The 14,938-nt window shown below is 34.4% G+C and overlaps 1 protein-coding gene across 1 annotated transcript; it reads left to right on the forward strand.

Moving 5' to 3' along the window:
• Positions 1–11,509: 11,509 nt before the first annotated feature.
• Positions 11,510–11,866, forward strand: LOC141659999 (uncharacterized). The gene has a single exon (XM_074466954.1). It carries the CDS (start codon positions 11,510–11,512, stop codon positions 11,864–11,866), a length of 357 nt encoding a protein of 118 aa, XP_074323055.1.
• The last annotated feature ends 3,072 nt before the right edge of the window (positions 11,867–14,938 follow it).

Below are 14,938 nucleotides of genomic sequence, written 5' to 3' on the forward strand. Positions count from 1 at the left end.
GGGAACAAAGGAAAAGAAAATGATTTGTTCAGACTAAAGGAGCACCCTTGGAAACACCGTAAATCTTCAATTCTATCTCAGTACATACACTTTTGCAGCACTTTTGAATTTCTACTTGGTTTCAACTCATATATTTGTTAAGTGTTTTATTATCATCAAGCTAACCCTGAATTTATGCCTATAATTCTAGTTAAACATAAATAGGGGGAGATTGTTAGGAATATATGTATTAGTTTGATGATAAGTTAAACAAAACACTTAAGTAGAAATCTAGTGTTTATAGCCTCAACGGATAAGATCATATTGGCTATCCGTTGATGAAGTAGCTTTACTTAGAAATAAGTTTAGTATTGTAGCACATTTCAGTCTCTGTATTTAAGTTATAATTCTTAGAAGTTGTGGGAAATTATAAGTCATGTTGACTACTAGTGGATATGTAAATAGGAGGGCTAATTATAAATATTTCATGCCTTGTAATTTTGTGTAAATGAAGTAGTATCAACTGATAGATTAAAGGCCTTCAACGGATGAGAAACAAAGCTTCAATGGATGTCTCTAAAGCTTCAACGGATAACATCCATCAACGGATGAGTGCATCAACGGATAAAGCTTCAACTGTTAAAGTATCAACGGATGTCATTAAAGCATCAACGGATGAAAGCTTCAACGGATGCTCAGTTCCATAGCAGTTGATAGTGATAATTCACAAGCTGACAGAGGCACATGGGTTGACAGAAATAATTGGAATATGGAAGCCTCTTGGAGGAATCAAGAAAACGCAGTATTTCCATTCTGGTGAAAACAAGGAAGTATTCAAAGATTCACAGATTATCTTAGATTGCATTGGATAGAGAAATGAAGAAGAAACATGTGAAGAACTATTTTATAATTGTATTTTATCTTTGTCTTCACTTGTAAACTTGGTGATATCTAAACCAAGTTGTAGCTAGTAATTAGATGTGAATTTTCCAGAGCTGTTTAGAAAAATATAGAGAGAAAATCATCTAGTTTGTACTAGGAAGCAGCTGTGATCAATTCTTTGTATCACAGATTTTCTGAAATACACATCTCTGGTGGAACAACAAATCCACCAGAAAAGTTTTTAAAAGCCTTTGTGTTCTTTACATTTGTGTCTTGAATATACATCTGTCTGCACCTGCTCAAAGTAATTCACAAACATCTGTTCATCATACACTTAGCTTTTGAAACTGCTCAAAACTTGAAAAAGTTTTGAGATTTACATTCAACCCCCTTCTGTAAATCTCATTATTAGTTCCTTGGGAATAACAAGGTCAGAACCAAAAGTTTCAGAAGTTTAAACCCGGTAACGGAGCTCAGAAGAACCATTTCCAGAAAGCAGGATAGCCAGGGAAGGATAACAGACCTCAAATTCAAGAATGCAAGAATTGTGGAAAGAGACACCCGGGAAGGTGTAATAAGTTGGATGTGACATGTTTCAAGTACAGCCAGAAAGGGAATTATTCTTTAGAATGCCCAAGTGGAGCAAGGAAGCCTGACTTGGCTTGTTTCAAGTGCGTAAAGGTGGGCCATATGGCCAGGAATTGCAAAGAGCCTGTTCAGAAGGCCAATGTTCTTAGGATTGCTGGACCGCCGTCTCTCCCAGCACCATCAGCTCAACCCAGAGCTAGAACCTTTAATATAATAATGAAAGATGCGGTGCAAGATATGGACGTGGTAGCAGGTATGCTTGTTATTAACTCAGTAAAAGTAAAAGTACTGATGGATTCTGGAGCAGCTAGATCTTTTATCTCTGAAAGTATTCTTGATAAGTTAAATTGTGTTGCGTACCCTCTGGAACCTAATTTGATTATAGAGGTAGCAAATTAAGAGAAATTTATTGTTAGCAAAGTCTGTCCCGATTGTGATGTGGTCATAGAAGGTCGGCACTTTTCTGCTGACTTAATTCCCTTTAAGTTAGGAGAATTTGAATTTATACTAGGAATGGATTGGTTGTCAAACCATGAGGCGCAAATAGAATGTAAAAGTAAGAAGGTGAAGTTAAGAACCAAGGATGGTGAGGAAGTGATATTCAAAGGAAAGAGGCAAGAGAAGAAATTCTTAACGGCTATCGAGACGAGGAGATTAATACGTCAATGATGCGAAGTTTATTTGGCTCATGTTATGGATGTAGAGCAAGAGTTCATAAGGATCGAGGATATTCCAATAGTAAGAGATTTTCCGGATGTGTTTCCTGATGAATTGTCTGGACTACCTCCAGATAGAGAGATCGAGTTTACGATTGATTTGGCTCCTGGAACGGAACCAGTATCGAAAGCTCCCTATCGTATATCGCCAGTCGAGATGAAGGAATTGGCCGCTCAGTTGCAAGAATTGTTAGATAAAGGAATAATTTGGCCGAGTGTATCCCTGTGGGGCGTACCGGTGTTGTTTGTAAAGAAGAAGGATGGAAGTATGAGGTTGTGCATTGATTATCACGAATTAAATAAGTTGACGATTAAGAATAAGTACCCTCCATCGCGAATTGATGACTTGTTTGATCAGTTAAAAGGAGCTTCGTGTTTCTCCAAGATTGATTTAAGATCTGGGTATCATCAACTAAAGATTAGAGTGGAAGACATACCCAAGACAGCGTTTCGAACGAGATATGGACACTATGAGTTTTTAGTAATGGCATTTGGTTTGACGAATGCGCCAGCCGTGTTTATGGATCTTATGAACAGAGTGTTCAAGCTATATTTTGATAAATTCGTTATTGTGTTTATTAACGACATACTGATTTACTCCAAGACGGAAGAAGATCATAAGGAGCATTTGAGGATTTCTTTATAAACTCCGAGAAAAGAGAAGTTATACGCTAAGTTTTCGAACTGTGAAGTTTGGCTAAAGGAAGTGCAATTTCTTGGTCATGTAGTTAATAAAGAAGGAATCAAAGTGGACCCAGCCAAGATAGAAGCTGTAATGAATTAGGAAAGACCCAAGACTCCTACGGAAGTTAGAAGTTTTCTGGGATTAATCGGATACTACTGGAGGTTTGTGCAAGATTTCTCTAAGATTGATGTCCCATTAATGAAGTTGACAAGAAAGAACGAGAAGTTTGTATGGACGGAAAAGTGCGAGGAAAGTTTCCAAGAGTTAAAGACCCCAGTATTGGTATTACCAGATGAAAAAGGGGAATTTGTGATATTCAGTGATGCTTCATATAAAGGACTTGGATGTGTGTTAATGTAACACGGGAAGGTAATAGCATATGCGTCAAGGCAACTCAAGCCGCACGAGCAAAAGTATCCAACGCATGATTTGGAATTGGCAGCAATTGTGTTTGCCCTTAAGATTTGGAGGCATTATTTATACGGGGAAAAGTGCGAGATTTATACAGATCATAAGAGTTTAAAATGTATCTTCACCCAAAAAGAATTGAATATGAGACAAAGAAGGTGGTTAGAATTGATCAAAGATTATGATTGTGCAATAAACTATCATCCTGGAAAGGCAGACGTGGTAGCAGACGCTCTAAGTCGCAAGGAAAGGTTGAATATGCTAACGTCATCGGAAGAATTGATCAAGGATTTTGAAAAGATGGAAATAGAAGTGCAGACTCCAGAATTTGGAGGTGAAGCTATATATGCGATGTCATTCCAGCCTGAAATATTGGAAAAGATTCGATGCTGTCAAGAGCAAGTGATGAATCGCGAAAAGGATAAGTTGACAGGAGAAGAAATTAAAGCTCAAAAGGATGGAAAAGGAATATACCATGTTAACTCACGTATTTGGATACCTAATGTCGTGGAGCTAAAGCATGAGATTTTGCAAGAAGCACATAACTCGAGATTTTCAATTCACCCTGGAAGTACAAAAATGTACCAGGATTTAAAAGAGAGTTATTGGTGGCCAAACATGAAAAAGGAAATTGCGGAATGCATAAGTAGGTGTTATACGTGTTAAAGAGTCAAAGCGGAACATCAGAGGCCAAGCGGATTACTTCAGCCCCTGGATATACCAGAATGGAAATGGGAACATATTGCGATGGATTTCGTGGCGGGATTACCTAAAACCAAGTCTAATCATGATGCGATTTTGGGTGGTAATCGAACGGTTGACAAAGTCAGCACATTTCTTGCCGATAAATGAAAGATTTTCATTGGAAAAGTTGGTTAAATTGTATTTGGATGAGATTGTGATGCGTCACGGAGTTCCTGTATCTATCGTGTCTGATAGAGATCCAAGGTTCAACTCGAGATTTTGGAGACAATTCCATGATCATTTGGGAACTAAGCTGAAAATGAGTACGGCATATCATCCGCAAACAGACGGACAAAGTGAAAGGACAATTCAGACAATTGAAGATATGTTGCGAACCTGTGCAATAGATTTCAAAGGAATTTGGGACGATCATTTGCGTTAATTGAGTTTTCCTACAACAACAGTTATCACGCGAGTATTGGCATGCCACCTTATGAAGCGTTTTATGGAAGAAAATGTAGGTCCCCTATATATTGGGACGAAGTTGGTGAGTGCAAATTAATTGGCCCAGAGCTGGTTCAACAGACGAAGGAAAAAGTAGAAATGATTCGGAAAGGATTAATTGCAGCTCAAGATCGACAAGCAAAGTACGCAAATCAAGAACGAAAAGATGTGCAATTCGAATCTGGAGACAAAGTCTTGTTAAAGATATCTCCTTGGAAGGGTTTAACCCGATTCGGAAAGAAAGGGAAGTTGAGTCCTAGGTATATTGGACCATTTGAAGTACTGCGACGAGTTGGGAAGGTGGCATATGAATTGGCGCTACCTCCGCAAATGCAACATCTGCACAAGGTATTTCATGTATCTCTTCTGAAGAAGTATAATGCGGATGCGAGCCATGTGATCAAATTGGAACCAGCGGAAATCCAACCAGATTTGTCTTATGTGGAACAACCAGTTCGAATTTTGGACCAAAAGGAGAGGACACTTAGAAATAAAGTTGTACCTCTAGTAAGAGTGTTGTGGAGAAATCCACTAGTAGAAGAATTGACTTGGGAATTAGAGAGTGAAATGAAAGAAAAGTATCCCCATCTATTTGCTTAGACTAGATTCTAGGGACAGAATCCTTTTAAGGAGGGTAGATTGTGACGACTGAGAATTTTGCGACGTAATTAAGTCAATAAAGTGTGATTTATGTGAAGTGATTATAATTGTGTGATTAAGTGTTGATTAATTGTCTTTTCTATATATTAGAGTCTAGGAGTGTAAATAAAAGCGTTCCAATTTAAAGAGTCAGCTTAGGAGTTAAGCTGTATTGTCGGGCCGTCAGGTAGAACGGAACTCGTCCTAAAAAGGGGTTAAGATATTTAAAATGTGAAGTATGTGATTTTATGTGAAATGAAATGTTTAAGTAAAGTATTTCATCCTAGTGACGTGTCGATCGATAATGATAATGAGAAGCGTAATTGAAACGCTGAGCGTCGGGCCGTCAGGTCGAACGTGACCCGGACCGCGTAAAAAGGAATAAAATTAAAGAAGGATAAATTTTTATGATCAGACACGAGTTGAGATGTGCTCGTATGTGTGCTTACTTGTCTGTATGCATGATTACGTGATCTGTTGGCATTTTTATGAATTTAAGGGAATTATTTGATTTAAATAAAGGTTTATTTAACCTTCGCGTATTTTTATAAAATTATCTGAGTAAGATAAAAGCATGGGATTTGTTCTGTTATCTTCATAATAGTCCTAGAGACTTTTTAAAAAATGATTAACGGATTTATTTGGTGGTCATTGCATTTTAAATTGATTTTAATGTGATAAAATATTATTATTAAAGCGAACTTGCGAAAATCATATAAAATCAACCGTATGCTCAAAATCTTATAATGAGTAATGGTTGGAAAGCTAATTTCGAGATCTACATTTTAAAATTGTCAATCGCTATAATTTTCAACTTGCTGAGAGAGATATATTTATTATTCCACCAATATTCTATGGGAGTAAAAAGAGAAAGGAAAATCAATTTAAAAAGGGAATTAGAGAAGTACTAAATTGCCCTTGTCCTTATTATTTATAAAATCATCCTCCCCCCTTCCTTTTCTTTTTCCCCCGTGCACACCATTCTCTCTTTTCTCTCTTTCTTCCTCACTCTCTCTCTCGGCTACTCTCTCTCTCTCTCTCTCTCGGCTCTCTTTTCTCTCTTGGTATACTACTTGTTCCTTTGATAAATCTCACCAATTCTTCTCAAAATCTCTTGATAAACACATATAAGTAGGTATTATAGTGTGCATGTGTGTATATCCACTTGCATGCAAGCTCGATGTGTGTGTGTGTATGTTCATGCTTGATGCGTGTGTACGTATGTATATATGATCCAATATGTGCTTAAGGAGGTGATTTTATGATTAAAAAATGATTTTCAAATCTAAATGAGTCTTGCATATGCCTTGTGTGTGCATAAATCGGAGGTTTAAAGGTTGGAAACCCCGAAATGGGGCACCACCGAGAAACCACCGCCACCGGTGATGAACTCCGGTGAACCGGTGGTGAGTTATGATAGTAAAACTGAACTCTAATTCTACAAAACTTGATTTTTGGTGTTTGCATGCTTCGTTTGTTTGAATTTCAAAAAGGGTTTTGATTTCTAAAAGTTAAGTTGATAATTGCTTAATAGGAATGAGTTGTTGAAGTTTAAGTCTATGAATTATGATTTGATTTGAATGATTAGATGAATTTCAAGCTAAATTAGACCATGCATGTATTTATTTGATGTAAAAGCCGCATAGGGCTTTGGTGTATCAAAAAGGGATTGATTATAGTTGATAAAAATGATTGTTTGATGGTTTTTGAAAATGATAAGTTAAATAGAGTGTTTAATGGAATTAGGGATGAGAAATTCGAATATAAATATGAGATTATAGGTTGCCTTAGTTCGAATTTTAATTGATAAAGGAAGAAGAATTAAATTGGTGTGTTATTCTTGCTTGGATTCATTAGAATTTAGGATTAAACCATGGAAAGATGCTTGCATGCTATGTATGAGATAAAAAATTGAATGCATGTTGGTTATTCTTGAAAATCCGAATGATATGGTTATTTTTATGAGAAGATTAAGTTGGATTAAGTGAATGTTTGATTGGTTATATGTTATATGGATTTGGTATGAAAATTTACCTGATTTTGGGTGATGTTTGTAGAATGGCCGAATGGTTTATAGTAGTTAAAAAGGTCAAATTCTAATTTAAGTACTTGAAATGATCATGAAGATTAGTTAAGGATTATATGTAATATTTTGCTTGATTTGCTACGTTTCGTTCTAATTAAAGTATAAAATAAAGGGGGTGATTGATTTGTGTTAACTATGGTTGTCGTGTTGGTTTAAAGATGACTTTAGGGCCGTTATTGTAAGTTTTGTCGTTTGTTTATTATGTATAAGAATTTTAAGTATAAAGAGCTATGTGTACTAATACAAAGTATGATTTCACTTCGAGTTGAGATAAGGATGTTTATAAATCGATTGTCGAGTATATAAAGGTGTAAAGGTTAAGAGTAAAGTATAAGACGTGTGATGTGATGTGTGCTTATGTGTATAAGCTATACTCGTATATTCGAGTCAAGGGTATAATCGAGCTATCGTATTGAGTAATCGTTCCGGGAACGAGAGTTGAGAAACTGATTAAGATTTTGGTTTTATTGTAGATTCGGAGTGTGAGGGCATTCAGGCTAGGAAAGGAAAGGGTATACTACGTGGCAGTAGTTCAACCTTCAGGAAAGAAAATTCAGGCAAGTAACTCTCATTACTTGTGAGAATAGTTATAGAGAGATTATTGTTCATACCATGTAGAGTATGGAACTGTTAATGATTTGAGATACCCTGTTTTTGATCTTGATAAACTGTTATTGATAAGCTTACTGATTCAACCATTTGGTAACCTGTCCTTTTTGTTCAAGTTATTTGTTAAGCCATGAATTATATTGAACCCTATAATTACCTTTACGAACCCTTTTTAATAATACCTTATTTCTTGATCACCCTATTGATCCTTGAAACATATATTGATCCTTCTGATTTAAGTACCTTGTTATCACTGATTCATAATCCTTAGAGTTGTTCCTTGCTTGTCTTTGAATCACTTCCTTAACTTTGTTTTCTTGAAATTTGAATTAAGAATGAGTTTTGACTCGAAAGAGTCTGAATGATTTCATATTCTTGGTAATGATAAAATGAATTTAAAAAAACCTACTTTTTCCAACTCAAGGTTTTCCAAACGAATTCCTGATGGATTGGATTGGGACGTAAGAGGCTAGTGGGACTAGTCCAGTCATGGTAAGAGGCTAGCGGGGCTAGTCCAATCTAAGGCTGAAATTATGCCGATTGGTACCTTAAAGACCGGATGGAGGTCGGTAAGGGCTGATCACCCGTATTATAATGAAATGGAAAGATAAAGTGATCCAATCAAGGGTTCTATATTGATTATTTAAAATGGAACTGAAACATCCTGTTCAGTAATTGATTCTTGGAAATGAAAATGGTTTATATCGCTTTGAAAGAGTTGATTGTGATATTGTGAAGCTTAAAGCTCGTGAACCCTGATCCTAATCTGTTGATCATATAATTGGTTTCATATAGTGAAATACTGTTGCTTTCCTTTATGAAAGATCTGTTCTGATCCTTTAATGATTTGTGATGAATGTCGGCTTTCACCCTGCTTTGAGCCTTGTTTCTTGAAAGCCCCACATTTTTCCTTCATAACCCTTCCTTAACCCAAAAGATGGAAATCTGCCACCTAGAACAAATAAAGTAGAATGCCCTGAGATTGGTAAAGTATATTATGGATTTCATATCGTAAAACTGCTTTATAGTTACTTGCTGAGTTTTATACTCATATGTTTTGTTTCAATCTAACCATGGCAGTTAAGCAAGAAGATGGTCAGGCTTAGGCGCACTGCTCGTAAGAGCGTACCTGGTGGTCCCTATCGTGTTGAGGGCTTCCGGTTGCCAGAACAGGTAGTGGTATTTCTGAGTGAGCAAGCGCTTAGCCAGAGAATTGTAAAGATACAATGGGTTATCTGTCGGTTTCAAGCCAGAATCGATTATGTTTATTTAATAATATTTTGGGGTTGTAAGTTATATTTTATGATTGGTAGTTGTAATCTTGTCTCATACTTTATCTTGTTTGATCCTGTTAGTAGTTAATCGGGGTTTATGCTTATTTAATTATTAGATTAAAGGTGTGTGGGTCCTCATTTCCTAACCCCGAGATTGAGGGCTTTACAATCAATAAAATAATAAACTCGCTATAATAAAATATTTTATCCTGATACCTTGGGTTTAACTTTTCTAAAAAAATATAAATATATAGATGTATTAATATAATTATCATTTCATTTAAAATTTTAAATAAACAAAATTAAGAATTTAATTCAAATTTTTTTTAGATTATTAAAAAGGATATGTGCTATCCGTGAATCGCACGGGTTTTAAACAGTAAGAAACGAAATGGCGACTAATTGAAAAACGTTATTTGATGAAATTTTATGTTAATGATATAATATGTTATTTATAAAAATATAAAAATATATTTTAAAGAATTTAATAATTTGGGCTTAATATTTCAACAGTTAATTTTAGATAATTCCCTAAAGTTAAGTTACCTTTTTATATAAAATTAAAGTTATTTTTATAAATAGGATGGGGGTGAATTCTATTATTACCAAAATGTCATTCAAATTTTATATACAAAATTTTAGCGACTTTATATAATTTTTCTAAAGTTAACTTTAGGAACATTTTCCTCTAAAAATTATTATAATATCTATAATATCGTCGCCAAGCACGACTTGATCTATTAATTATATAAATATAATACAGTGTGAGATTTTACCTGGAAATTTAAGGTTTTAATTTATTATTAAATAATACTCCCTCCATTTCATACCATCTCTCCTGTTTTGATTAATTTATGGTCAAATTGTTTAAACTTTATCCTCAAATATACTTTATATAATTAAATAAATTTCAAAAATTACGTCATTAGAAAATATATCTAATCCTATTTAAAATATATTTCTCAATTTATAAAAATAATGTATAATTTTTTCTGAATTATTGGTCAAAATTTGGTGAAGTTGATCAAATAATGATCAAAAGATGACATATTACATGAGAGGGAAGAAGTATTAGATTATATAAATATGCAGGGCACAAAATTATATCTTTTTATATCATTATTATATAATATGTATAAGAAGATATCTTATTCAAGTTTTTGCTAGTAACTAACGGTTCATGTACAACCAATTTAATAAGTATTGTTACATCTTTAAATAAATTGATCATAACCATTGAATTTTAAAAACAAATAAATTAGAATCAATGATAAATAATTATTTTAAATAAAATAAAATATCATTCCTTCTCAATAATTTAAACTAAAAAGAAGTAGGCATCATTCCTGAATAGAATAATAGTGCAATATTCATAATCTGTTTTGTAATTAATAGATGACTTTTGGTCTTTTATATGCCTACATTAATTAGAGACTTTTGGCTCTCCATTTTCTTGTAATATTCATCCTACAAGCCTATATAAGGCTTGCTTGTATCATGGTTATGTACACAAGAATAAGATGTTCTCTTTTCTTATTAGTTAGTTCTCTCTCAAAGTCTCTTATATATGTCTCTTATATATTATATTATATATAGCACGTTATCAGCACGATAGTATAAAAAGGGGAGAAGGGAAAATTTCCATTTATAGTGTTCTTTTGTTCTTGTTTAGGTGTTGTAAGTATGCCAACTATTTATCTTTGCTTCTGTTGCTTTCTCTTTGAAACTTCTGCATTTTTGTTTTTTTACGCACAAGCACTAAACTATTGAACTCCTAAATTTCTTTTATGTGATTTACAAATTGTTAGCATTTAGTCGTAATATTGGTACTTATTTTCATGCATGGCTTGGTATACAAAATGTAAACTAAGACTATTTTAATAAAAATCAACTTTAAACTTTTGTTTGTTTATTGATGTTAGTGTTCTGCCACCTAACCAACTGTTTTTGATAAGTCTTCCAGTACAATTTTTAAGTCATGTATTACTAGTTGCGGAGTAAAATTTGTATTCATTTGCTTGTACTACTTAGCTTAATACACATGGTGTAAATATCTATCGTTAACCCCTGTACTTTGATACCTACTTGTTCATGTATTTAAAATTCCTAGCATTCTTAAATTATAAATTGAGGCTGCAATAGAAATTCAGACTTGCTTGCTTAAGTTTATCTTGATAATCATATACCATATTTGGTCGTTACTACCTTGAGTTCCTTTATGCTTGAGCAAGTTTCTGCTTTGGCAGATATGACAACACAACTTGTTGTATTATATGAACTTAATAAAATAAAATAAATGTAGTAAATTAAGTAGTTATACATTAATTCACTACTTTACGAGATAAATTGATAACTTGTTTTCTTTTGATTATTATTTGCTATTTTGTCCTTCCAAAGAGTTGATGTATAAATATTGATGACGATTATAATTTGGTCTCTTTTGTTTTTAGTGATAATGTCGAATCTTACAAAACTTGAGTTCAATGCACTTGATGTCACCAGTAAAAATTATTTGACATGGATTCTTGATGTTGAAATCCATCTTAGTGCAATGGGTCTCGGTGACACCATAAAAGAGGGAAATAAAACCTCTGAACAAGACAAGGCAAAAGCCATGATATTTCTTCGCCATCACCTTGATGAAGGATTGAAAACTGAATATCTGACTATTAAAGATCCATCAACTCTTTGGAAGGATCTCAAAGAAAGATATGACCACCAGAAAATGGTGATACTTCCTAAAGCTCGCTATGATTGGCTACACTTGCGATTACAAGATTATAAAAGTGTAAGCAAGTATAGTGCTACCTAATGGTACATGTTTATTGATTGCAAATGCAATGTTTTCCACCCGATCAAAAAGAAATCTTTTGACTTTTAAAGATATACGCCAGAATGGCTATCATATTGAGACAACAAATGAACATGAAAATGAATATTTATGTATCATGACTATTGTATCAGGAAGGTAACATGTGATAAAAAAACTCCCATCATATAATTCTGGATTATATTATACTTTCATAAATCCAGTTGAGTCACATATGACTATTAATAAAAGGTTTGTTGACCTGAGAAATTTTATTATATGGCATGATCATTTAGGACATCCGGGTTCAACAATGATGCGAAAAATTATTAAAAATTCAAATGGACATCCACTCAAAAACAAAATTGTTCCATTGTCCAAAGATTTATCATGTGTTGCTTGTTTTCAAGGCAAATTGATAACAAAACCATCTCCTGTGAAAGTTGCAATCGATTGCCCAAAATTTTTGGAGCGACTTCAAGGAGATATATGTGGACCTATTACCCCATCCAGTGGACCATTTCAATATTTTATGGTACTCATTGATGCATCCACACGATGGTCACATGTTACTTTATTGTCCTCTCATAATGTTGCTTTTGCATGACTTCTTGCTCAAATAATTCGATTAAGAGCACAATTTCCTGATCATAATATAAAGAAAATAAGATTGGATAATGCAGGAGAATTTACATCCCAATCTTTTAATGATTATTGTATGTCGATTGGGATTGAAGTGGAACATTCTGTTGCCCACAGACACACTCAAAATGGTCTTGCTGAGTCTTTCATTAAAAGGTTACAGTTAATTGCAAGACCATTACTTATGAAAACAAATTTACCAAATTCTAAATAGGGGCATGCGATTTTACATGTGGCTTCTTTAGTTCGGTTAAGACCGACTTCTTATCATAAATATTCCCCACTACAACTAGTAAATGGTCAAGAACCAAATATCTCTCACTTGAAAATTTTTGGGTGTGCAGTTTATGTTCCAATATCCCCTCCCCAACGAACAAAAATGGGACCCCAAAGAAGATTAGGGGTATATATTGGATTTGATTCTCCCTCAATTATTAAATATTTGGAGCCCATGACTGGTGATTTATTCACGGCAAGATTTGCCGATTGTCAATTTGATGAGACAGTTTTTCCTGCATTAGGGGGAGATAAGACAAAATTCGAAAAAGAAAAGCAAGAAATTTTGTGGAATGCAGTATCCCTGTCTCATTATGATCCTCGTACAAATCAATATGAACTTGAAGTTCAAAAGATTATCCACCTACAAGAAGTCACAAATAGATTGCCTGATGGTTTTATTGATGTCAAGAATGTGACAAAGTCACATATACCAGCTGTTAATGTTCCTTGTAAGATTAAACTTCCTGAAGAAAATAATAAAATCATGCTAGCAAATGAGTCTAAAGCACGCCAGAAGCATGGTAGACCAATTGGATCCAAGGATAAAACTCCAAGAAAAACAAGGAAACTTGATAAGGAAGTTGGACAATCAAATGGCATCATAGAATTTATCACTGAAGAGACGTCTTCCAAGGATGATCAAACACCTGAAATTGTTGACAATGAAGAGATCTCGATAAATTATGTCATTTCAGGAAAGAGGTGGAACAGAAAAGAAATTGTCATGGATGATATATTTGCATATGCAGCTGCACTTGACATTTCTGAGGAAATCGAGGATCATGAGCCTAGATCGATCTATGAATGTAAAAGAAGAAATGATTGGCCAAAGTGGAAAGAAGCTATTGAAGCAGAATTAAAATCACTTGAAAAATGCCAAGTTTTTGGACCTATTGTCCAAACACCTGCAGGTATAAAACCCATTGGATATAGATGGGTATTTGTGCGTAAAAGAAATGAGAAAAATGAAGTTGTAAAATATAAGGCACGTCTTGTTGCACAAGGCTTCTCGCAGAGATCGAGAATTGATTACGAAGAGACTTATTCCCCGGTAATGGATTCAACAACATTCAGATTTTTACTCAGTTTATCAATTTTGGAAGGGCTCCGAATGAATTTAATGGATGTTGTGACTGCCTATTTATATGGATCGCTTGATGATGATATATTCATGAAAATTCCTGAAGGATTGAAAATGCCTGAATCATGTAATCTAAAACCCCGAGAATTATACTCAATCAAGTTGATTAGATCCTTGTATGGGTTAAAGCAATCTGGTCGAATGTGGTATAATCGTCTCAGTGAGTACCTCCTAAAAGAAGGATATGTTAATAATGTCATTTGCCCATGCATCTTTATTAAAAGGACAAAAGGAGGATTCACAATTATCGCAGTTTATGTTGATGATTTAAACATCATTGAAACTCCTGCCAAACTTGATGAGATGGTTGCATACTTAAAGAAAGAATTTGAAATGAAGGACTTGGGCAAAACAAAAATTTGTCTTGGTTTTCAAGTTGAACACTTATCAAAAGGAATCTTTATCCATCAGTCTGCATATATTGATAAGGTCCTTAAAAGATTTATTATAAATCATATCCTGTCAGTACACCCATGGTTGTGCGATCACTTGAAAAGAAAAAGATCCATTTTGCCCAAGAGAAAAAGGAGAAGAACTACTTGGTCCTGAAGTACCATATCTTAGTGCCATTGGTGCGCTAATGTATCTTGCCAATTATACACGTCCTGATATCGCATTTTCAGTTAATTTGTTGGCAAGACATAGTTCTGCTCCAACTCGAAGACATTGGACCGGTGTGAAACAGATATTTAGATATCTTCGAGGAACAATGGATATGGGTTTGTTTTATTCTAAAGACTCAAAAATGGAATTAGTTGGTTATGCAGATGCAAGATATCGGTCTGATCCCCATAAAGGTAGATCTCAAACAGGTTACGTATTCACATATGGTGATACTGCAATATCTTGGCGGTCTACAAAGTAGACTCTAGCAGCAACTTCTTCGAATCATGCTGAATTATTGGCACTACATGAAGCTAGCCGAGAATGCGTGTGGTTAAGGTCTTTGGTCCATCATATTCGAGAATCATGTGGTATCTTAGTCAATAAAGGAAGTCCTACTGTTTTATTTG

Source organism: Apium graveolens, chromosome 5 (genome assembly GCF_009905375.1).
Source record: "Apium graveolens cultivar Ventura chromosome 5, ASM990537v1, whole genome shotgun sequence".
NCBI classification, from domain to species: Eukaryota; Viridiplantae; Streptophyta; class Magnoliopsida; order Apiales; family Apiaceae; genus Apium; species Apium graveolens.

Coding starts and splice junctions, on each gene's coding strand:
- LOC141659999 (XM_074466954.1), top strand. CDS start 11,510: ATGTCGAATCTTACAAAACTTGAGTTCAATGCACTTGATGTCACCAGT.